The sequence below is a fragment of the Ornithorhynchus anatinus genome, chromosome 8 (assembly GCF_004115215.2).
Source record: "Ornithorhynchus anatinus isolate Pmale09 chromosome 8, mOrnAna1.pri.v4, whole genome shotgun sequence".
Lineage (NCBI taxonomy): Eukaryota > Metazoa > Chordata > Mammalia > Monotremata > Ornithorhynchidae > Ornithorhynchus > Ornithorhynchus anatinus.
In genome coordinates, this window is record NC_041735.1 from 28,027,808 (window position 1) to 28,052,230 (window position 24,423).

Genomic DNA, 24,423 nt, shown 5'->3' on the forward strand with positions numbered 1-24,423 from the left:
GTTTCCACCCCTCCACTCCTGAGAATTAGCCCACTGTCAGCTGGGACTGTAGTGGCCGTCCCCAGGGGCCTCCCAGGTCTCCTCCCAGGGATTTAACATTCTGTGGAGGAAGAGCTGGGGCAGACTGGCAGGTGGCCAGGAGGAAGGGAGGAGGCCTGCTCCTTCCCCTTTCTCTGCCAGTCTTCGGCCTCAGCCCTCTTAGTCAACGAATTCATGCCCCTCGGAAGCCAATAAGAATGTTTCCAGAGCCTGCTACCCGTGGGTGTGGGTGTGTTTATGCCTCTCTCTTGTACTTAGATAAAATCTTACCGTCGGTAGGATTATCTTTCAGCCGGAAAAGACAACACTACTCACAGTTATAGAATCTTTCTAGCCATTTCTTAATTGCTGGAGGGAAACAAATTCAAAGTTTTAAGAAAACTGACCAAGTATCCTTAGTTACACGTATATCCGATCGCTTTGAGAGTTTTCACGCTTCCACTAATAACCTACCATCTACTTGCCAGATCAATCACCCTGTCTAAAAATATGAAACTGGTTTAGGAGGTTTCCTGTTGACTGTGTTTCCTTTTTTCGAAATGGTATTTGTTAAGTGCTTATTATGCGTCAGGCACAGTACTAGGCACTGGGGTAAGATACAAGATAATCAGGTTAGACATAGTCCGCGTTCCACATGCGGTTCACGGTACTAACCCCATTTTACAGATGAGGGAACCGAGGTCCAGATAAGTGAAGTGACTGGCCTGGGGACACACAGCAGACAAGTGGCAGAGCTGGGACTAGAACCCAGATCCTTGGGACTCCCAAACTCTATCCACTAGGTCATGCCTCTTCTCTGAGCACTTACTGCATGCAGAGCACTGTACCAGGTGGTTGGGGAAACTGGTAGTGGTCTTCAGTCACAGATGTTGCTGCCAATCAGGAGATCGTATCCACAAGTGTGAGTATATTTGAGGGAGTTCTTGCACACTTGTCCACTCTGTCTGTGGAAATACCATTTGGCACTTTTCTGGTCTCTTGCCATTTGGATGAGCGTTGCTCAAACACTAATGGCGGAGAGCTGAAAAATAACACGTTAGAGCAGGACAGATGTGGGCAAGGGCATTTGTTTCAGGAGGCAGCACAGTCTCACGGGACTCTTACGTCTGGCCGGATTTGAAGGCCCGATCCCAGCAATTGTCTGTCAGCCAAAGTACTGTCCCCCCCGTCAGCTGCTGCTTGATGAGGATAGAGCTCTCCTGAATGAAACGAATCCAGATTCTTAGCTTTTTCAGGCCATACACCTCGTGCAGGACTGTGATACCAACTCCAACACCGGCCAATCCATATGCAAAAAGTTTTCCATTGCACGTTCCCCGGGCGATGAATTCCCACTGGCGTTTAGTGCCCTGGTCACAAGTGGTACAGTAATGAAATGACCTTTGTAATAGCGAAGGAGCCGGATGGAAAAAGGGCAAGACTTCACACCCTGCCCCATGCTAGCCAGGAAGCTGTGAGTGGGGAAAGGACCAGTGGAAGAATTCATAAAAGGTGAGGTGGCTTTCTGTTGCCTGGAGCCAGTTTGTCAACGATCCCCGAGAGAGATTATCCCTCCCAGTGTTCAAAATATTAGCGTCCACATAGCATTTGGTAGTGGAGGCTCCAGCTGAAGACAGTGAAAGACACCAGATCCAATCCACATGTCTGAAATGCCTTTATTTTTCCCCTCCCTCAACTCTTCCCAGCCTGGTAGAGCACACCAGAAACCAAACACATGTTTCCGGCATTCACGGACCCCTTGGCCATTGGGTGACCAAGCAGTTCCCCTGCCCTTAGTGCTGCTCAAGATCCTCCACTTTCTGATTTGGAGAAGGAGGGAGTTCCAAGCTGGAGTGAGCGAGAGGAAGGAGGCGGGAGAATCGAGAATGAGGTACGGTTTGAAGGTCGGTTTGAGAGGGAGAGTGAGTAGGGGAATCGTGGGTGGAAAGAGCAGGTAGGTGAGAGTGGGTGAGTTGGTGTAAATCCCGAAGCCGACTGTGAGAAGTTTTAGTTTGATGTAGAGGGGTACAGGAAGTCAGTGGAGAGGGAGAGGAGATTTGTGGGCTGAGAGATGCTTCTAGATGATGGTCCATGCAGTTGAGTGTGTAGTGGAGAAGCAGAGTGGTTTAGTGCGTAGAGTGCGGGCCTGGGAGTCAGAAGGACCTCGGTTCTAATCCCGTGTCTGCCACTTGTCTGCTCAGTGACCTTGGGCAAGTCACTTCATTTCTCTGTGCCTCAAATAAGACTGTAAGGGAGTAAGACTGTGAGCTCAGTGTGGGACAGGGACTGTATCCAACTTGATTAACTTGTATCTACCCCAGTGCTTAAAATGGTGTTTGGCACATAGTAAGCGCTAAACAAGTACCGCGATTATTATTATTATTAGTTGGAGGTGGTAGAGCCTGGAAGTAGAGGGATCAGAGAGCAGACTTGTATGAGTAGACTAATGGCGATGTGACCAGCGTTTGCATCGGGGTGGTAGCTATTTGAGAGAAGAGAAGGACCGAGCCAAGAGCTGTTGTGTAGGAAGGATCTTTAAGGTTTGGCAATAGTTTGATTATGAGAGTTGAAAGTAAGGAGTTGAGAATGACACGGAGGTTCCTGGTTCTAGGCGCAGGAAGGATGGTGGTATTATCGACTTTCACGGGAAAGTTAGGCGGAGGACTGGATCTGGGGGAATCAAGCAGTAGTATTTATTGAGAAGCAACATGGCTTAGTGCAAGAGCACAGGCTTGGGAGTCAGAGGATGTGGGTTCTAATCCTGGCCCCGCCACTTGTTTGCTCTGTGACCCTGGGCAAGTCACTTAACTTCTCTGTGCCTCCGTTACCTCATCTGTAAAATGGGGATTAAGACTGTGAGCCCCACATGGGACAACCTGATAACCTTGCATCTACCCCAGTGCTTAGAACAGTGCTTGGCACATAGTAAGCGCTTAACAAATACCATCACCATTATTATTGAGTGCTATTTATCATGTGCAGAGCACTGTTCCAAGAGCTGGGAGAGTACAATATGACAGAATTGTCAGACACAGTGAGCTTACAGTCTAGAGGTCTGGTCACTAAAAATGGTAAATTGGGTTTTGGGCCACCAGCCGGCCTGCATTGAAAGGGGTGTAGGCATTCGGGCTGGCCTTAATGGATGGGGCTGAGAGGAGTCCTCCTTCCTGTAGCCTCTAACACCTATGTTCTTATTCTGAGGAAGTTTAAATTGTTTTGCTAACACTTTAGAAAGTCACAAAAGTAGAGATATTTTACCCTATGTAAATCACAGCCCCAGGAGCCCAAAGATTGCTTCTTTGTGCTGAATAAGTTCTACTTCCTAAAACTTCTCCAGTGTGGGAAAGGTGAGAAGTTCTGTTTTAGGTAGGTTAAATTAAAAGTGTTGGCAGGCAATCCAACTAACAATAATAATAATAATTGTGGTATTTAAGTGCCTATTACGTACCAGACTCTGTACTAAACACTAGGGTAGAGGCAGTTTAATCAGGTTGGACACAGTCACTATCCCACATGGGGTTCATAATATGAATAGGGGAGAGAACAAGTACTGAATGAAAAAACTGAGACACAGACAAGTGAAGTCACTTGTCCGAAGTCACCCAGCAGATAAGTAAGTGGTGGAGCCGGGATTAGAACCCAGGCCCTCTGATTCCCACGCCCATGCTCTTCCTGCTCGACTACACTGCTTCTTCATTGTCATATTTATTGAGCGCTTACTGGGTGAAGAACACTGGGACATCAGAGCATTATTCAGCCCTTGGGAGAGTACAATACAACAATAAACAGACATATTTCCTGCCCACAGTGAGCTTACAGTGTACAGTCTAGGGTCTGGAATTTCTCATGACAATGCCCATGGAGACAGGAGGAGATGCGGGATTGCCGCTCAGATCAGAGGTCAAGACTAAAGAGATTTGGGCATCATCCACATGGATAGGGTAGTTGCAGCCATGTGAGCAGATGAGTTCCCCCAAGCGAGAGGATTGAAAGCAAGAAGAATAAGAGACTCAAACAGAGCCAAGCGGCTGGAAAGGAGCCAGTGAGCGAAACTGAGAAGCGGCACTCAGGAAGAGAATCAGTGAGCACTGTGTCAGGAGAAGTGGCGTGGCTCAGTGGAAAGAGCCTGAGCTTGGGAGTCTGAGATCATGGGTTCTAATCCTGGCTCTGCCACTCACCAGCTGTGTGACTTTGGGCAAGTCACTTCACTTCTCTGTGCCTCAGTTCCCTCGTCTGTAAAATGGGGATTAAAACCGTGAGCCCTATGTGGGACAGCCTGATCACTTTGTACCCCCCAGCACTTAGAACAGTGCTTTGCACATAGTAAGTGCTTAACAAATACCATTATTATTATTATTATTATTAAAGCTGAGGTCAGATGGTATTTTCTGGGAAAGGAGGGGCCCAACTTCTAAAGCAATTCAGAGGTCAAAGGTCATCAGGGCGGTGTATCGCCATTTGGACTCCAATTTGAAGAGGTCATTGGAGACCTTAAAAAGAACAGTGTCTGGAGTGAAGGGCCTGAACACCTAACTCTGTTGGGTGAAGGGAAGCAGGTATATATGACTCATTCTAGGACTTTGGGTAATAGGGAGATGGGATAATAGCTAGAGCCGATCAGGGGTTCAAGAGAACCCCTTTTTTAGAATGGGGAAGACTTGAGTGTGTTTGAAGGCCTAAGGGAAGGAGCCACCAGAGAATGAGAGCTTGAAAATAGTAGGAGGGAGGGAAGGAGAATAAGAGCCGGTGATTTTTTTAGGAGGTGAGAGGGTATAGGGTCAGAGGCGCAAATAGAGGAAGTGGGTTGACAGAGCAGCCGGAGACCACCTTGAGCAAAAGCTGGACTGGGCAGCAGAAGAAGTAGGCAAGGAGAGGATGAATATATTTTTTTCTTTGATCGGGCTGCTCAGCCTTTCCAAAGATTAAATTAGTCTGATCAGACTTGTTCTTTCTAAACCGTGCTGACTTTTCCATAATAATAATAATAATCATGGTATATGTTAAGCGCTTACTATGTGTCAGGCACTGTACTCAGCGCTGGGGTGGATACAGTCCCTGTCCCACGAGGGACTCACAGTGCCAATCCCCATTTTACAGTTGAGGTAACTGAGGCCCAGTGAAGTGAATCGTCCAAGGTCACACACAGCGGACAAGTGACAGAGTCAGGATTAGTACCCGTGACCTTCTGACTCCCAGGCCTGAGCTCTATCCACTACGCCAAGCTGCTTCTCTAAAACTCTCTTCCAGGGGTTTTAAATTGCCATTCGGCAGCAGCTTTGCGCATGGGCGAGGCGCTGCCTACAGATTCTCAGAGATATTCTTTTCTGTGACAAGAGACCGCACCTGTTCTTCCCACCAGCTGTCCCAGGGGAACCAGGAGACAGTGTGTAGGTGACTCAGCACAAACCATTACCACCACACCAAAGACTCAAAGTTCATGCCCTGCAGGAGGTGGGACATACGGAGCAAGGCTCGCCTAAATGGCACGGGGCCAGAACAGGTGCCTGGCTACGTTCTCATCGACGCGGTGTGTGGCTCTGCCAGAGATTCTCTCTCAGAGATGGTCACAATCACGGTTGGCAGGGTCAAACCGAAAGATAACTCGACTGCCATTACTCTATATGGACACAACCCGCGAGGCAAAAAGGAAACCTGGTTTGATTTCTAAGGTCATCAAATTAGCGATTGGTGCATCCCGTGTGTCGCTTGCCTGGATATTGGTGCCTCGCCCAGGTCTGCGGGATTCTATTTTGTAAGAGGAGAGTGAAAATATGTACGGGACCCATCTTGGAATGAGTTGGATATGTGGAGAGTGGAAGGCTATAGTGGGCAAAGGGACTATTTCAGAGAAAATGACCGCTCTGTCTTCTCTCCTCTTATTACTCTCCCATGGCCTGATCATTTTTTTCCATTCCCTTTTTTAAATTGTTTTCCTCTTTTCTCATCTCTGGATCTCTGTTTTTCCTATTTGTGTCCATTTGCACTAGTCCTTGTTTTTCCTCTTCTCCTCTTTTCTCTCTTTTGCTTTCCCATTCACCTTTATTATCTCCAATCCTTTCCTTAAAATTACCTCTCCCACCTACCAGCTCAGGACAAGATACCTCTGCTTTACAGTAGCCAAGTTCAGGAGATGACCACCCTCATTCGATGCCCTTTTTTGCAGCGGGCAATTTAGATGGGCCCAGAGAGAGAAAGATGTCTTTAGAAGATAGCTAGAATTGGCTGCGATGGGAGAGCAGGCGGGATGGAATGGAAGAATGATGTCTATTTCAGGCGAGGGTTAAGCCCCTAAGTTATTATGTAGAACTTAAGTGAGCCAGAGGAGATCCAGTGACAGTAACTGTAGGTTTTTGATGTTACCTACCTAATAATAATAATATTTACGGTATTTGTTAAGTACTTCCTATGTGCCAGCTACTGTAGTAAGCCCTAGGGTGGATACAAGCAAATTGGGTAGGACACAGTCACTGTCCCAGTCTCAATCCCCATCTTACAGATGAGGTAACTGAAGCCCAGAGAAGTGAAGTGACTTGCGCAAGGTCACACAGCAGATAAGTGGCAGATCTGGGATTAGAACCCATAACCTTCTGACTCCCAGTCCTATCCTCTATCCACTATGCCATGCTGCTTCCCTAAGTATGTCTGTATTTTAAAGCCTTGCTCTATCAACTAAGTAATGTTTCCTACTAAAAATTGCATGTTACTACAGCTTGTTTCTTGTGAGTGTGATGAACTACCTTCTTAGTCCCGGGTGATGCCATCTAGATATTTCCCGGCACTGGTATGGCGACCTTCTCGAGTTGGCACAGTGTTGGCATGGCAAAAAATGAGGAGAAACCAAAGGCTTCCCAGGTGTCAGCACTGATCGAGTAGCTCTGCCAACTAAAAGGAAAAATAATTTGGAAAGTACTTTAATTTTTCAAAGGATTTCACCTACAAGTCTGGAGAACTAAATCTGTAGAGTTCAGATATGTAATTTTTCACGGTATAGGCAAGTGTCTATTTCAGGAGCCAGACTTGACTCTTGAAAGACTCTATAAATGGTATAGAACAAGCTTCAGAGATTAAGAAGGCTACCAAGTAATTTCTTTTTCTCAAAAGGTTCCCCTTGGCGTTCTTTCACTAACAAAAAAATTTTTTTTTGAAAAGAACAGTGATGGTCATAATGAAAACCACTGCCCCATGATTGTAAAAGTGACTAACCACAGAGAATGTTGGCTCATGCCTAGGGCATGTTCACTTACAATGTGAAGGTCAATGTGACTTCCTCGTCCCAAATTAAAATGTCATTTTTAAACACTGGTAGCTTTATTATAATTTTCCCTGGGATTTTTCTTTTCAGCTGCTATTTCTATCTTGCTTTTCTTCTGCCCAGGTTTGTTTTAATTCAAGAGCACATAACACCGAATATGTTTCAGCCACATAGAGGTCTATACTCAACTTGATTATTCCCTATCTACAGTACCAAAGGAGGATTATTTATTAACAAATCTGAAATGATAGTGGTCCACAGATGTCCATTGACATTTTAGAGAAATGTCTGAAGAACACCACTAAGAGGTGTTAAAAATTAATCCAGATTACTGGACCTTCCTGACATAATTCCAGAATTCTTTCCTTAGCGGGTACAGTAGTTAGCATGAAAGTTTAGAATAGTGTCATGGTTTGATTCCTATCCCTTTAAATTGTATTTTAAAATGCTCTTTCAGAACCACTTTCTGGAAGCAGCTGGCAGAGCCCTGAGTGACCAAATTCCTGGGGCTCAGCTTGACTCGGAGCTGGGGTTTATTCTTGGTCAGGTCAGTCAGGGCTTGAGTTCCTTTCCTGGGGAAAGGAGGAACGGGCTTCTTGCAAATGGGCAGTGGCCGGGGTGAGCAAGTGAAGCGGCCAACCCAGGGCCCTCCGTCAGCAAGATTAACAGATGCTACAACCCTGTGAGGATTTTCTACTCAGAATTTTGGAAGCATGGCCGTTGGAGATTCCCCAGATTCTAAGATTTAAATTGTTGTAGATTATATATGTCATTTGTTTTTAGTATTTAACTTTATTTTTTAAATGGCATTCATTAAGCGCTTACTATGTGCCAGGCACTGTACTAAGCACTGGGGTAGATACAAGCTAATCGGGTTAGATACAGTCCATGTTCCTCATGGGGCTCACAGTCTTAATCTCCTTTTTCACAGATTAGTAATTGAGGCACAGATAAATTAAGTGACTCGCCCAAGGTCATCCAGGTCCTTCTGACTCCCAGGCCCATGCTCTATCCACTAGGCCATGCTGCTTTGTATTTACTATTATTACGTCCTTGTCACGTTTGGATGGATGCAACGTAATTATACCAAGTGTTCTTTATGAACGTTAAGCTACATGCGTGGCGTAGGGTATGAATGGGCTTTGGGGTGGCCACCCAAGGGAGGAATCAGTCATTTTTTTCCCACCCACTTCAGGGTGGCCAAATGAATGAAGGTGGGACAAACGTGTGCCAAACGTGGTCCCTGGAGGGTGCGTGGCCCTGAGGTGGAAGCAAATCCCTCTGACTTAAACTGTGAACCCTACATGGGACAGGGACCCTGTATAACCTGATTAACTTGTATCTACCTCAGCGTTTAGAACAGTTCTTGACACTAAGTAAGCACTTCAATACCACTGAAAGAAAACCAGGTTCCCAGGGATTAATGCACAGGCTTGAGGGTGCAATAGCTCTTGCTAGATGCTAACTTCCTCCTCTACCTAAGGAGGTCCAAAATAGGGAGTTAGGGAAGTTGGAGTGGACAACTTAAATTTCTCTTTCTTTGTTTCTTGTACCATTTTTATCTTTTTGTCACATTCAGTTTTCCCTCCTGTCTGCATAAAAGTCAGCCAGAGAGCAAGGACAGGTACCTCAGGAATCTTTTCAGATTTCTCCACAAGAGAATCAATACCCACGGAATGATTTCAGCAATTCCTCTAAATCACGTCAGCTAAACTGGCGTGTTACAGTAGTTGATGTTAGAGCCGCGTTAGGTTTTTAGGGTTTTTGTATCGACCGGTTTGTGGAGAAGGTAAGGAGTGACCCATTTGAAAATAGTGTTAGTTGTAAATGAAAACAGAATGAATGAATGATGTGTTTATTAAACTCGTTCAGTCGATAAGACTGACTGTATTTATAAAACCGGGCATATGGGGGTGAGATGATAGTGTTTTGCATACATTCATAAAGAAGAGTTTTGGTTTTTTATTAAGCACTGAAGTTGTTTTGTTTCTTATACCCTTTTCCTCCCTTGTTCTTAATTTCATCTGTTTACATCAGCTGTTTTGCTTAGGGTCATGAAACAATCAACCCCACTTCTCCATGTTTTTACCTCCCCTTTCCTTTACCTCTTAAGAGGCTTTTTAAAAAAATAATCGTAAAACATAAAATATACTTCTTGTGTATGCTTAATTTCCTCTGTTTGAAAACGTTTCGGAAATATCGAAGTGGAGTCTCTTGTGTTCCATAGCTTTTCCTGTTGTAACAATTGGGACCCCAAAATGTCCCTCGCGTCTGCAGTTTTCTTCCGTGAGCCTCACCTGTGCCAGCCCCATCCCCCTTATTATTTATTATTATTCATATTAATCTTATTTATTGACCTCTTACTGTGTGCAAAGCACTGTACTAAGCTCTTGGAAGAGTACAGAATGACGTCAAACGCATTCCCTGCCCGCAACAAGCTCACAGTCTAAAGGGAGAGACACCTCCTGTTGCTTCCTCCCGTTCATTCCTTCCCACCAGTTTCTTCTTACTGCTCAACTCGACCTGCTCTTTAGCTCTTTATAACTTCTCTTGAGAACCTCCTCGCCTCTTTTCGAGATGGCCGTTGTTCATTGTTCGTCTCAATAGCCTTGGAGGTTTTACAAAGGCATCACAAGGTCTCATCCGAGCTTGGTCCATCCCCACTCTCAAGAACCTCATGATTGAAAGAGGTGTCCTCAGCTGACAGAGGACTGGCTATTTTTAGTACAGAGGGCCTGGCAGTTGGCAAGATCCACGTCGAGTGGTAATAAAATGGCAATGGCAGGGATTGGGCACAGGAAACAGAGAAGTGAAACTCAATGCCATTAGGAGGCAATTTGCAGAGAATAGTTTTATATTTCTCAGTATGACTGTCTCTTATATCTAATCAATGATTGTTCCCACATTTTTATGGTGCTTTCCTGGTGAGGAAGGAATAGCTGACCTTTGATTTATACCGGGGATGAGGAGGACAGTGTTTGCAGACACTGAGTATATCAATTAATCACTAGTATTTATCGAATGCTGGGCTTAAGCGCTTCGGAGAGTACAATGTAACAACAAACAGACATATTCCTGCCCTCAACGAGCTCACAGTCCAGAGGGGGAAGACAGACATTAAAATAAATAAATATAAATAAATTACAGATTTATACAGGTATATACATATGTGCTGGGGAGATGGGAGGGAGGATGAATGAAGGAGCAAGTAAGAGCGGCGCAGAGGGGAGCGAGAGGGGAGGAGAGGAGGGCTTAGTCAGGGAAGGTTTCTTGGAGGAGATGTGCCTTCAATAAGGCTTTGAAATCGGGGAGAGCAATTATCTGTCTGGGGAAGCAGCGTGGCTCAGTGGAAAGAGCACGGGCTTGGGAGTCAGAGGTCATGAGTTCGAATCCCGGCTCTGCCTCTTGTCAGCTGTGTGACTGTGAGCAAGTCACTTAGCTTCTCTGTGCCTCAGTTACCTCCTCTGTAAAATGGGGATTAACTGTGAGCCTCACGTGGGACAACCTGATTACCCTGTATCTACCCCAGCACTTAGAACAGTGCTCGGCACATAGTAAGCGCTTAACAAATACCAACATTATTATTATATGAGGAGAGAGGGCATTCCAGGTCAGAGGGAGGATGTGGGCGAGAGGTCGGCGGCCAGACAGATGAGATAGAGGTACAGTGAGAAGGCATACACTTGCTGTCTCGTCTTCCTAACCTTGATCCCCTCCAATCTGATTTCTGCCTGCTAAATCTTAACAAAACTACCCTCTCAGAGTTCTTCATGCAAATCCAATGGCCTCTGCTTCATCCTAATCCTCTAGACCGCTCAGCTGTCTTCAACACTGTGGATCACTCCTTTATCCTGGAAGCGTTATCCAAACTTGGCTTCACAGACTCCCACTCCCTAAATGTGGGATGCCATCAAGGCTCACTTCTAGATCCCCTTCTATTTTCCATCTACACCCACTCCCTTAGAGAACTCACTCGCTCCCTTGGTTTCAACTACCATCTTTATGTGGATGGTTTCCAAATCTACATCTCCAGCCCTGATCTTTCTCCTCTGCAGTCTCACGTTCCCTCCTGCCTTCAAGACATCTCTACTCGGATGTCCCACTGACATCTCGAACTTAACATGAACAAAACAGAACTTCTCTTCCCACCCAAACCACATCTTCCCCCTGACTGTGCCATCACCGTAGACAACACCACCATCCTCCCTGTCTCACAAACCCATAACTTGGTCGTTATCCTTGACACCTGTCTCTCATTCAACTCCCATGTTCCATGTCACCAGATCCTGTTGATTGTACCTTCACAGTATCGCTAAAATCCACCCTTTCCTCTCCTTCCAAACTGTTACCATGTTCCTCTGGACTGTAAACTCATTGTGGGCAAGGAATGTCTTTTATATTGTACTCTCCCAAGTGTTTACTACAGTGCTAGATATACGGTGGGTACTCAATAAATATGATTGACTGACTTGATCCAAGCAATTATCCTATCCCGCCTTGACTTCTGCATCAGCCTCCTTGCTGACCTCCCTGCCTCCTGTCTCTCCCCACTCCTGTCCATACTTCACTCTGCTGCCCAGATCAGTTTTCTAAATAACCTTTCGAACCACATTTCTCCGCTTCTCAAGAACCTACAGAAGTTGCCCATTCACTTCCATACCTAACACAAACTCCATACCGTTGAGGGGTTTTAAAGCACTCAATCACCTTGACTCCTATCTTATCTCGCTGATTTCCTACTTCAACCCAGCCCACTCACTTTGGTTCTCAAATGCCCACCTAGTGGCTGTACTTCGATCTCTTCTATCTCACCCTTTTGCCCAGGGCCTGCCTCTGGCCTGAAACTCCCTCCCCCTTCGAATCTCCCCACCTTCAAAGTCTCATTAAAATCTTATCTCCTCCAAGAGGTCTTCCCTGAGTAGCTGGGTAGGGTGCCTCTAATCCCTACCCCTATCCACTTACTTTTCTTGGCCTATGGCTTTGGTCTCCTTTATGCCTCCTTTTGTTGTTGACTCCTTATTGAGCACCTATTGTATGTTAAGCACCCTGTCAATCACCAAGACCCAAACTCACATGAATTTCTTCAAGAAAATGTTTTCAATCATTCATTCACTGTCATATTTATTCAGTGCTCTCTGTGTGCAGAGTACTGTACTAAGCACTTGGGAGAGTAGCTTTGAAGTAAACCTTCAATTTTGAAAAAGCACAGTAATAATTTCACACTATAAGAATGCCTCTTCAGCCTCTTAAGAATGTGTGTGCAATATTAATAACTCTTTGAATTGTCATCGGAAGAGAGAATGGGGTCTCTTGTTTCTGGAGTAGATGTGGGTGTCAATCTGTGGGTTTTACACATGCATGTGTGCACATTTGTGTAAAATAGGGAAGGAAAATGAACTTCTTTAAAATGCTTGTTTCACATTCTGTTCTGACAGAGAAGTTGAAAGGAATTCATTCTTTATCCTTCTTTTCCTAAAAGACAGGGCCTTTCATAAATTCAGAAAAGTGTTCAGGCAATACCGTTTCTGTTTTAGTTCTCCCTAAGCCTGGGTATCATTAATGGTTTTCTTTTAACGTTACGTTAAGCCATTTTAATAAAAGTACTCTCTCAAAATTCTAGGAATATTTTGATTCAGTCAATTCAGAGCTTCATGGAAATAAGGTGCAAAACGCTCCACAATCGTGACTGTGGGACAGCCGCATAAAACAAGGGAATTTGTTAGACTGTGCATCTGCTGGAATCAAGTTATCTCATTGTGATTTGTGAAAAGCAGTGCCAGCTGTTGCTTTATATATTACACAGGGTGTTGTGGAATTCAAATTCTTTGTACAGTATGAGGCCAGAGCGAACCTTGAACAGTAACCGGGATTATTCTTTGTTTTGCATGAATTCTTTGCTTGATATTGTGAGAACTGTTCCATTTTCCAATTTAAAACTAAACCCAGTGATTATAAAGACAATTTACAGTGAAGTTCAATTAGATAATATGGTTGTATTTCTTTTCTTTAAATGTAAAGCTTTAATCTTTTTCATTCGGCACTGACAGGCTGTAATCTAGGCCAGTAACAACCAGGTAGTGAACTTTTATATTAATGTCTGTCTCCCCTTCTAGACCGTTAGCTTGCTGTAGACAGGGAGTGTGTCTACCAATTCTGCAGTATTATACTCTGCCTTTTGCCTCAGTTCCATCATCTGTAAAATGGGGATGAAGACTGTGAGCCTCACATGGGACAGCCTCATTCCCTGTATCTACCCCAGCGCTTAGAACAGTGCTCTGCATGTAGTAAGTGCGTAACAAATACCAACATTATTATTATTATTGTTACAGTGCTCTGCACACAATAAATGCTCAATAAATACCATTGATGGTGGTGATGATGATGATGATGATGATATTGATGAAGGGAATTATGTCCTGGATTTAGGCCAGGACGTCAAGGCACCCTCCACACTACTGAGATCAAATGTTCCATCTTGCTACCCAGAATCCCTTTCCTGGACCTCAGTAGGGCGCTAGCTTTCAGCCAGGGTGGTGGCTAGGGCCTGCTAACCACAGGGGAAACACAGCAGCAACAGCCAAGGATCCTGCTTTTATGATCAGTTTTTAGTCTTTGTAATACTCAGATGCCGTAGGTGAATGGCAGCTCTTACCTCCGTTTTATATAAGGCAAATAGACACAGAGAAATGAAAAGATATGCCCAAGAGCATTAGGTCATTAAAAGGATTGTCCCCCGGAGCGAATGTTGGTGTCCGTTCATTTCGGCAACTTAGAACTCATCAGAAGTGATTCAATTGTATTGTGCTTGGTAATTTTAAAGTATTGTGTCAGACCGGTTCAGTTCCTTCCTTCCTCTAAAAATGACGAATCGAGCCCTGTTGAGTGAACCGGGGTGGAGGCAGTGAATTTTAAGGTTGTAATTTATAGTTCCCATTCCCATTGAGGGTGAAAAGTGCATTCGGAAAGGCTGGCCCTTGTTGTGGTGGTGTGCTTAGTGATCATACCACCTGGCATTAGTTTCTCTTTTTTCTCCTTGCCTTTCGTTCTTGACAAAGCCTATGTTCAAAAACAAGCACTCTGAACCCCATGTGGGCCAAGGGACCGTGTCTGACCTAATTTTCCTATATATATCTATCTCAGTGCTTAGTACAGTCCTTTGCTCATCGTTGCAATTAACGATGGAATTAATACCAGAAGTATTATTGAGAGCAGTACACCATGCTTGGCTCACCTCAGGAAATGACTCCAGATTTTCAGCTGAGGTGCAGCATTTTCTGAGGCTTTGCTTTACCGCGACCTTAAAATGTTTCCTGTGCTCTGCGTGCTTTCAGTGTTCCAATTTCAGCAATCCATATGTTTGGGTATTTTCCTCTGAAGTCCTACCCAGTCTAGCTGTCCCAAGGTGCAAGAGCTTCAGTGCTTGGAGACGAGATTGGGTTCCAGATCTTCATTGTTTATGATCTTGTCTTAATATTTGCTACTGAGTATGATGCTAATAGAGTTGCTCAAGAAACCGAGTGTGGGGTCAAGGTCTCACAGCCCTAGAGAAGGTTGGAGAACACTACAGCTCTGTAGACTTTTAGTTTGGTTTTGAGCCTGTTCCCCTGTTTGCCAGCCTCTCAAAAAACATGCTCATCTTCTTGATTTGGTTTTCTATTTCCTTGTCCAGCACTGTACTGTGGGTCAGTATGCTGCCTAGGTAACAGAATTTAGCTCTGTGTCACCAGATTTGGGCTGTCGTATGGCTTCCTTGGTACAAACTGATACAACACTTCGGTTTACCTTAGATTTATCATCAAGTGGAGGCGCCTGGCTGATTTGGAGAAATGGTTTTCAGTCATTCGCATGTCTTCTTGGGTGTGGGAGGTGGTCTGGGGCACAGTTATCAACATCAGGTCTGATGAGTTGGAAAAGTTTCCCAGAGGTGAGAAGCAGATTCTAACCTCCCACACCCAGGTCTCTGTGACATCTTCCAGCAGGACTGCATAATCAACAGAACTGGATCCATTTTGCACAGCTGCTTTTTCTTATTTCTGTGGTATTTGTTAAATGCCTTACTCTGTCAAGCATTGTTTTAAACGCTGGAGTACATACAAGTTGGATACAATCCCTGTCTCACAAGGGGCTCAATCTGAGTACCAGAGAAGTTAAATGATTTGCCCAAGGCCACACAACAGGCAAGAGGCAGAACTGGGTTTAGTACCCAGGTCCTCTAACTCCCAGGCCGATGTTCTTTCCTCCAACCTTCACTGATCCTCCGTTTATTCTCTGGGCAAAGGGGAAATGGATTAGCCAAGGTGCCCTCAGCCCCGATCCAGCCAGCTGTGCCACTGAGGAGTAGTCTGAGAATGAAATTTTGAGGGCAGCCAAATTTGCTTAATAATTTCCGGAGCTGAGATCTACTGATGGCATCAGAAACTTCGTTAAGCTCTGTGAAACTGGGTAGAGATCTTGGTACAGTTCTCTGTACTTTTTCTGTACCACATGTGCAGTAAAGACCACATCCACTGCGCCATAGCTGTTGTCTTGAACCTTGTGATTCTAGGAACATTTGCTCCTCACCTACTAGAGAAACTTGGATCGGTCGCTAATAATAATAATAATAATAATGATGTTGGTATTTGTTAAGCGCTTACTATGTGCCAAGCACTGTTCTAAGCGCTGGGGTAGACACAGGGGAATCAGGTTGTCCCACGTGGGGCTCACAGTCTTAATCCCCATTTTACAGATGAGGGAACTGAGGCCCAGAGAAGTTAAGTGACTTGCCCACAGTCACACAGCCAAGTGGCAGAGCTGGGATTCGAACTCAGGAGCCCTGACTCCAAAGCCCATGCTCTTTCCACTGAGCCACGCTGCTTCTCACTCCCACAGCCACGCTGCTGCTGGTCGCTAGGCGTTCCAGATCGGCCGCTGCAGCTCTGGACTTCCTTTCTTTCTTTTTTTTTTTTAAGAGGTATTCGCTAAGCACTTACTACATGCCAGGCACTGTACTAAGCACTAGGGTAGTTACAAGCTAATCGGACTGGACACAGTCCATGTCTTACATGGGGCTCACAGTCTTAATCCCCATTTTACAGATGAGGGAACTGAGGCAGAGGGAAGTGAAGTGAAGGTCACACACAGAAGGTAGGGGGTAGACCTGGGATCACAACACAGTGACCTCATTTGGGGCAGGAATGTGTCCGTTGGTTGTTATTTTGTACTCTCCCAAGCTTTGCACACAGTAAGAGCTCAGTAATTACTATTGAATGAGTGAACTTGGCCACACCACTTCCTGGTACTGCTGTGGTGACTTCCCTAGTAGTTGGCTAACAGTAGTCACATTTTGGGAGATTTGGGATGTTTTCCAGAGCCTCGTTTTCAGTAGGGTTTGCAGAGTCTCCTCTTCAACAGGGAGGCTCAGACGTCTAGCGTGCTGGCAAACCAGACTGCTGCAGTTGCTGCCGTCCTAGTCACCGACCTTGCCCGGGGCCTTATTTTAGGGAGGTGTGGACGGGGTGGGTTGTGGGAGGGATCCCCCCACAGCGGGGACATGGGACAGTTTTGCCTTTTCATTAGGAGTGACGGTTTCAGAGAGCTGTCTGATTGACTTGTGACCAACAGCGCACATTACAAGATGGTTGTTGGGATAAGGATGCCATCTGCCTGAGAAGCAGAACGTCTCCGTGTGGTTTCTTCATCCTGGTGTTACACCCTTTTTATGGTATTTAAGCACTTACTACGGGTCAGGCTCTCTTCCGGTCACTGGGGATCGCAGGTGGGACACAATCCACATCCACGTGGGGCTCACAGACCGAATCCCCATTTCATAGACGAGGTAACCGAGGCCCAGAGAAGTGAAGTGGCCTGCTCAAAGTGTCACAGCCGGCAAGTGGCAGGGCCGGGATTAGAACCCAGGTCCTCGTTGAGTGAGACCTTGGCATCCCTTGTACAAATCGGCTGGTGTCCATGCCTTGCGGCTGTGAGACGCGGCCGGAGCTTCCAACCTTCCCCGGGCACACCTGCTGAGCTCTCCAGGCGTGCGAGGGACGGGCTGATGAAACTGAAGGCAGTCCTTATCTCCACTAAAGCCGGAGAACCAGGTCAGCAGCTCTCCTCTCCCTGGAACGTAGCAACCAGCGTGTGAGCCAGATGGCGGTCGTGACGGCAACAGTAGCCGTGATAGTCAGATTACTCTCATTTAAAAAGAAAATGTTCCAGAGTCATCCATTTTGCATGATCTGGCGCAGACCCAGTCCCGAAGAAGACCTTCGCCGATCTACATTAAAGGAGTTTCTTTGGAATGAAAAGAATGGACTGCAGGCTAAAGGAGGGAATTAGTAGACGGCCAGTGGTGACAACTCATCGCCGAAGCTTAGAGGTGGAGGGAAGGAGAGAGTCTACGTGAGAAGGTGGATGGAGATCAAGTGGTCGGTTATTAATTATAAATCAAGGTATCATGGTGGGGCGGAGGGGGGCACAAGAGGAGGTGGGCTGGAGCCCGATGGGGAAGGAATCAGAGAAGCGCGAAAGGTGATAATCGGTAACAGGGAGGAGGTCATTCGGGGACACGTATTGAACTGCAGAGAGCAATCTGTGTGGTAAGATGTAGGTTTCAATACCCTTATAGCAATTTTTTTATATTTAGGAACTCGTACGTATTTTAAATGCAAGTCCCTTCTGTGGGATTGCAGCGTGATTTAGCTTACCATCTCAAAGCAATCTAAAAATAGCACCTTTCATTGTACTACAGCTAAATTTTGTTCAGATTGCTACTTTGCGTTGACATAATTTGGGGGTTGAGCTGAAATGATGTCTTATTTTTGGCAGCTCCTGTATAGGAAATAATTTAGAAGGGATTTCTTTGGTGGCCACATCTCACCTCTTGAAGAACAGATTTGTCCCAACTAAAAATACGCAGAGTAAGAAATTGATTTTCCGGTTTGCTGGGTGGGGTGCGGCTTATCCACAGCCCATCTTTAACTCCAGGACCATTTACGGTCACTCGGACCAATAGGCGTACATAGCTGGAGCCGGGGGGGCTCTGGTGCCTATCACTGAACAACCCGTGGCTTAGTGGAAAGAGCCCGGGCTTGGGAGTTGGTGGTCGTGGGTTCTAATCCCGGCTCCGCCACATAGCTGTGTGACCTTGGGCAAGTCGCCTGACTTCTCTGTACCTCAGTGACCTCATCTGTAAAATGGAGATTAAGAATGTGAGCCCCACGAGGGACTACCTGATTACTTTGTATCTACCCTAGCGTTTAGAACAGCGCTTGGCACATAGTAAGCGCTTCACAAACATCATCATCAACCCCTCCCACTCTCCCCCCACCTTGCTCTTACTTTCCTACAGTATTGCTTCAGCAGCACTCGTAGCCTGTAAGTTCCCTGTGGGCAGGGAACGTGTCTACCGACCCTGTTGTATTGTACTCTCCCAAAAACTTAGTTCAGTGCTCTGCATACACGGTAAACACTCAATAAGTACCGTTGATTGACTGACTAATTGGGTTGGGAGGGCAGGTTCGGATGTACACGGCTGCATGGAGATGGGGAGAAAGGCAGGATGGAGGCCGGCTGGATTCTACTGCCCAGGAACTCCCTAGAACTTTAAATTGTCCCTGCGTATTGTCGTTCTTTGGTTCTTTTAAGGTGTAGCTCCCTATTTCAACCTCCTCTGCTCAATATCATTTTACAGTTGCTCCCTTTCATCCATGTTGTTAAACCAACGGGATCCGCATCAGCGTCCTTCTTCTTGTCGTATAGTAGGTGCTCTCTGAAAGACACTCATCCCCTAATGACACCATTCTCTGAGTACAGCCCAGCCAATATTATTGCTATTATTAATAGTATCCTCATCATCAGTAATAGTAGTAATAGTATTTTTTAAGCGCTTAAGGTACTAAACATTAAGGCAGATAGAAGAGAGTCAGATTAATAATATTTCTTATGCACTTACTAGGTACTAAACACTAAGGCAGAGAGAAGAGAATCAGATTAGACACAGTCTCTATCCCATATGGGGCTTAAGGTCTAAGCAGGAGAACAGGAATTGAATCCCCATTTTACAGATATGGAAGCCGAAGCATAGAGAAGTTGTGACTTGGCCAAGGTCACACAGCGGGCAAGTAGCAGAGCTGGGATTAGAATCCAGGTCCTCTGGCTCCCAGCCCCCTGCTCCTTCCATTATGCAGCTTAACTAATAGACCTCTTCTCCAAATATTTCACAGGTAATCACTGTGAGGAAGATTTAGACTGTGAGCCCTTGTGGACAGAGAATGTGCCTATTGTTTCATCGTACTCTCCCAAGCGCTTAGTACAGTGCTTCGCACACAGTAAGCACTCAATAAATTTGATTGAATCTATGCAGCTGATTGATACTTGGACTTAATCACTGTAACACCTACCGATCTTATTAACAATCACAGCGATCCTTGAGTTCTCCTTGCAGCCCGGCAGATGTCAATCGAAAGTGTTTATTGAGCACCTACTCTGTGCAGAGCACTGTGCTAAATGCTTAAGAGAGTTCAGTAGTTAGTATATACAATCTCTGCCCTAGAGGAGTAAACGCAATCTGGTGGAGATTTGTTTGGAGTATGATCTGTAGTGCTTGGGGCAAATGATTTCAACCTAGGAACGTGATACCCAAATCCTCATCTACCTCTCCGGCCCTGATCTGCCTCCCTCTCTGCATTCTCACATTTCCTTTTGCCTTCAAGACGTCTCTACATAGATGGCCTCCCATCACCTCCAGCTTAATATGTCCTAAACAGAACCTCTTATCATCCCACCCAACCCCTGTCCTCCCCATGACTGTAGACGGCACCGCCATCCTTCCTGTCTCACAAGCCCGTAACCTTGGCATCATCCTTGACTCCTCTCTCTCATTCAACTCACATATTTAATCCATCCCTAAATCCTGTCGGTCCCACCTTCACAACATCGCTAATATCCACCCTTTCCTCTCCATCCAAACTGCTTCCAGGTTAATCCAATCCCTCATCCTATCCCGCCTGGGTTACTGCATCAACCTCCTTGCTGACCTCCCAGCCTCCTGCCTTTCCCCACGCCAGTCTGTACTTCTCTTTGCTGCCCGGATCATTATTCTACAAAAACGTTGGCGATATGTCACCCCACTCCCCCGAAAACTCCACTGGTTGCCCATCTATCTCCACATCAAACAAATACTCCTCACCATTGGCTTTAAAGCAGTCCTTCACCTAGCCCCCTTCTACCTCACCTCACTTCTCTCCTTCTACAACCTAACCTGCACACTTCACTCCTCTAATGTTCACCTTTTCACTGTGCCTCCATCTCACCTATTCTCCGCCGACCCCTTGCCCACATCCTGCCTCTGGTCTGGAACGCCCTCCCTCTTCAAATCTGACAAACAATTAGTCTTCCCCCTTTCAAAGCCTTATTGAAGGCACATCTCCTCCAGACCCCCGCCCTTTTCCTCTTCTCCCACTCCCTTCTGCTTCACCCTGACTCGCTCCCTTTGTTCTTCTCCCCTTCTAATCCCACAGCACTTAAATCCATATCTGTAATTTATCTATATTAATGTCTGTCTCCCCCGCCTCTAGACTGTATGCTTGTTGTAGGCCGGGAATATGTTTATTTTGAATTGTCCTCTCCCAAACACTCAGTACAGTGCTCTGCACATGGTAAGCGCTCAATAAATCCGATTGAATGAATGAATGTTCTTCCTTCCCTGTATTGTCACCAGTCTGGTGCCATCCTTGTGTTAGGACTGACTGAACCACTCCCCAGGGACTTGGGGGAGAACTCTGCAGCCTGTGTTTGCCCACTAGCACTTTTGTGAAAAACCTCAGAATCTTTAGGGGGAGAGTTGGCCCAGAGAAGCACTGTGGCCCAGTGGAAAGAGCACGGGCCTGGGAGTCAGAGGATCTGGGTTCTAATCCCAGCTCCACCATGTACCTGCTTTGGGACCTTGGGCAAACCACTTAACTTCTCTGTGCCTCGGTTACCTCATCTGTAAAATGGGGATTACCTCCTCCACCCTTCTACTTAGCCTGGGAGCCCCACGTGGAACAGGGGCTGTGTTTAACCTGATTTATATTGTATCTACCCCAGCGTTTAGAAGAGTGCTTGACATATAGTAAGCACTTAATATGATTAAAAAAAAACACACAAAAAAACCAGTGACTGGAATGTCTATGAGCAGGAGTGACTGGGGCCAGGAACCAGAAAGGAAGCAGCCCCTGCTCTTCAAACAACCCAGTCTTTACCCTGCCAGAAGCAACGTGGCTCAGTGGAAAGAGCCCGGGCTTGGGAGTCCGAGGTCATGGGTTCGAATCCCGCTCTGCCAGTCGTCAGCTGTGTGACTGTGGGCAAGTCACTTAACTTCTCTGTGTCTCAGTTACCTCATCTGTAAAATGGGGATTAAGATTGTGAGCCTCACGTGGGACAACCTGATTACCCTGTATCTACCCCAGCGCTTAGAACAGTGCTCTGCACATAGTAAGCGCTTAACAAATACCAACATTATTATTATTATATGGAGGACTTTCTGGGTTCCATGTCACTCAACAACGAGAGAAGTGTCTGAGCATCTATGCTCTGATGCCTCTTCTGATATCAGTTAAGCTCTTAACAAACCTGAATTTGGGTGTCATCTGGGAGGACTTACCTGTTCTTCCAGGCTTTTACCGGGAAGATTAGATTATAATTATGATACTTTGTTCATTTTGGGTATTCAGGTGCATGATTTTCCCAGTTTCCCAAGGGCTAGCATGTTGGCTAATTATTTAAAAATAGAAAAGTAACCATTCTTTGTAGTGTTACCAGAGGACTTCAGAGACCACTGAAATATTAATAGTGCATAACCACAGTCCAGTATTTGGATCAATCTTTCATCCTTATTTTGCAGGTGCATTCACTACCTGAGAGGCATAGAGAAAGTTAACTGATTTTTTTTGTTTTAGATTGTTCAGTATGGCCTAGTGGAAGCATTGTAGTCTTGTGGAAAGAGCATGGGCTTGGGACTCAGAAGACCATGGCCCTAATCCATGACTTCTGTGTGACCGTGGCCAAGTCACTCAGCTTCTCTGGGCTTGTTTTCTCATCTGTAAAATGAGGATTCATACCTGTTCTCCCTCCTGCTTAGCTCGTGAGCCCTATGTGGGACAGGGACTATGTCCAACGTGACTATCTGGGTAGTAAGCCTGGTCTGGGCAGCGATTGTTTCTGTTGCTGAATTGAACTTTCCAAACGCTTAGTACAGATCTCTGCACACAGTAAGCGTTCAATAAATACGATTGAATGAATGAATGAATGTTTGGCACATAATAAGTGCTTAATAAATTCCATTTTTATTGTTATCTAGCAAATCGGTGGAAGAACCAGATCTTTGATGTTAAAGTTGTTTTAACTAATGTCTGGGCTGCTTTTCAGTGAAGGCAATACCTGAAAATAGAAGGTAGCCTCTAGAATTATAACTGTTAGCCCAAATAAGTTTATCTTTTAGAAAATAAGAATATTCTTTGTTAAAGTACCTGTAATCTCTTTTCTTTTCATTTCAGATACCCTAGACGAATATTTTGAATATGATGCAGAGGAGTTCTTGGTCTCCCTGGCCTTACTGATTACAGAAGGGCGAACACCAGAATATTCTGTAAAAGGTCGGACCGAAGGCTATCATTGTCCTCCATCTCAGTCCAGTCAACCACTAACGGCAAAGCATGAATGCAGCGATAAACTTGCCCAGGTATGAGACTGAAATGATGGTAATGCCTCTCCGTTTTATTGGACACCCTCCGTCTACATCGTCAAAAACGTAAAAGGGAACCAAAGTAGCAAGCTTCAGCTTTGCGCCGTTCCGTAGTAAACTAGCCCTTTACACCGAGGCAACCAAATGACTTGTGGTACGTCGCGCAGTTATCCTAACAGCCATTCTTTTGCGTCTGATTTTTTCAAGTGTCGTCAAGCCAGGCGAACCAGATCTGAGGTTATGTTGCTGTGGAAGAACAATCTTCCTATCATGGTTGAGGTGATCCTGCTGCCTGACTGTTGCTATAGCGATGATGGGCCCACCACAGAAGGGAATGATTTAAACGACCCCGCCATCAAACAAGACGCATTGTTATTAGAAAGATGGATCTTGGAGCCAATTCCTCGACAGTAAGCTCTTAGGCTTTGTTCTGAATTGTTTTACCACTTACTTGTTTTGATTTGGAGACTGATAGGTTTTTTTTTTATAAAGGCAACCTTTTCGCTCTCTATCACTGCCATTGCTATCATTTTTGTGGTATTTGTTAAACACTTAATGTGTATCAAACACTGTACTAAGCGCCGGCATAGATAGGGGAAATAGCCTGGAGTAATGTTGGTATTTGTTAAGCGCTTACTATGTGCCGAGCACTGTTCTAAGCGCTGGGGTAGACACAGGGGAATCAGGTTGTCCCACGTGGGGCTCACAGTCTTAATCCCCATTTTACAGATGAGGGAACTGAGGCCCAGAGAAGTTAAGTGACTTGCCCACAGTCACATAGCCGACAAGTGGCAGAGCTGGGATTCGAACTCATGAGCCCTGACTCCAAAGCCCATGATCTTTCCACTGAGCCACGCTGCTTCTCCATGGGATGGAGCACGGGGCTGAGAGTCAGAAGGTCATGGGTTCTAATCCCAGATCCACCACTTGTCTGCTGGGTGGTTTTAGGCAAGTCACTTCACTTCTCTGTGCCTCGGTTACCTCATCTGTAAAATGGGGATTAAGATTGTGAGCCCCATGTGGGACAGGGACCGTGTCTTACACCAGGGCTTAGAACAATTACTGGCACATAGTGAGCACTTAATACGACAATTATTATTATTACAATTATTTTTATACAAGATAATCAGGTCCCACGTGGGACACATAGTGAAGTAGGAGGGGGAAGGGGTATTAACTTCTCTGTGCCTCAGTTACCTCATCTCTAAAATGGGGATTGAGACTGTGAGCCCCACATGGGACATGGGCTGGGTCCAACCTTATTAGCTTGTATCTACCCCAACGTTTAGTTCAGTTCCTGTAAGCGCTTAACAAAGATCATTTAAAAAAAAGTACTGAATCCCTATTTTGCAGATGAGGGAACTGAGGCACAGAGAAATGAAGTGAATTGCCCAGGGTCAGACAGCAAACAAGTGGCGGAACCGGAATTAGAACCCAGTCCTCTGAC

At 45.6% G+C, this 24,423-nt stretch overlaps 1 protein-coding gene across 7 annotated transcripts in view; it reads left to right on the forward strand.

Annotated features, from left to right (window-relative positions):
- FAM214A (family with sequence similarity 214 member A) overlaps positions 1–24,423 on the forward strand; it is a 95,834-nt gene that overhangs the window by 41,097 nt on the left and 30,314 nt on the right. For all 7 annotated transcript variants that reach the window (XM_029070078.2, XM_029070081.2, XM_029070079.2 and 4 more), the window contains 2 exons: positions 22,789–22,973; positions 23,184–23,386. In XM_029070078.2, coding sequence (XP_028925911.1) covers positions 22,789–22,973; positions 23,184–23,386 — 388 coding nt within the window. The remainder of the gene's footprint in view (positions 1–22,788; positions 22,974–23,183; positions 23,387–24,423) is intronic.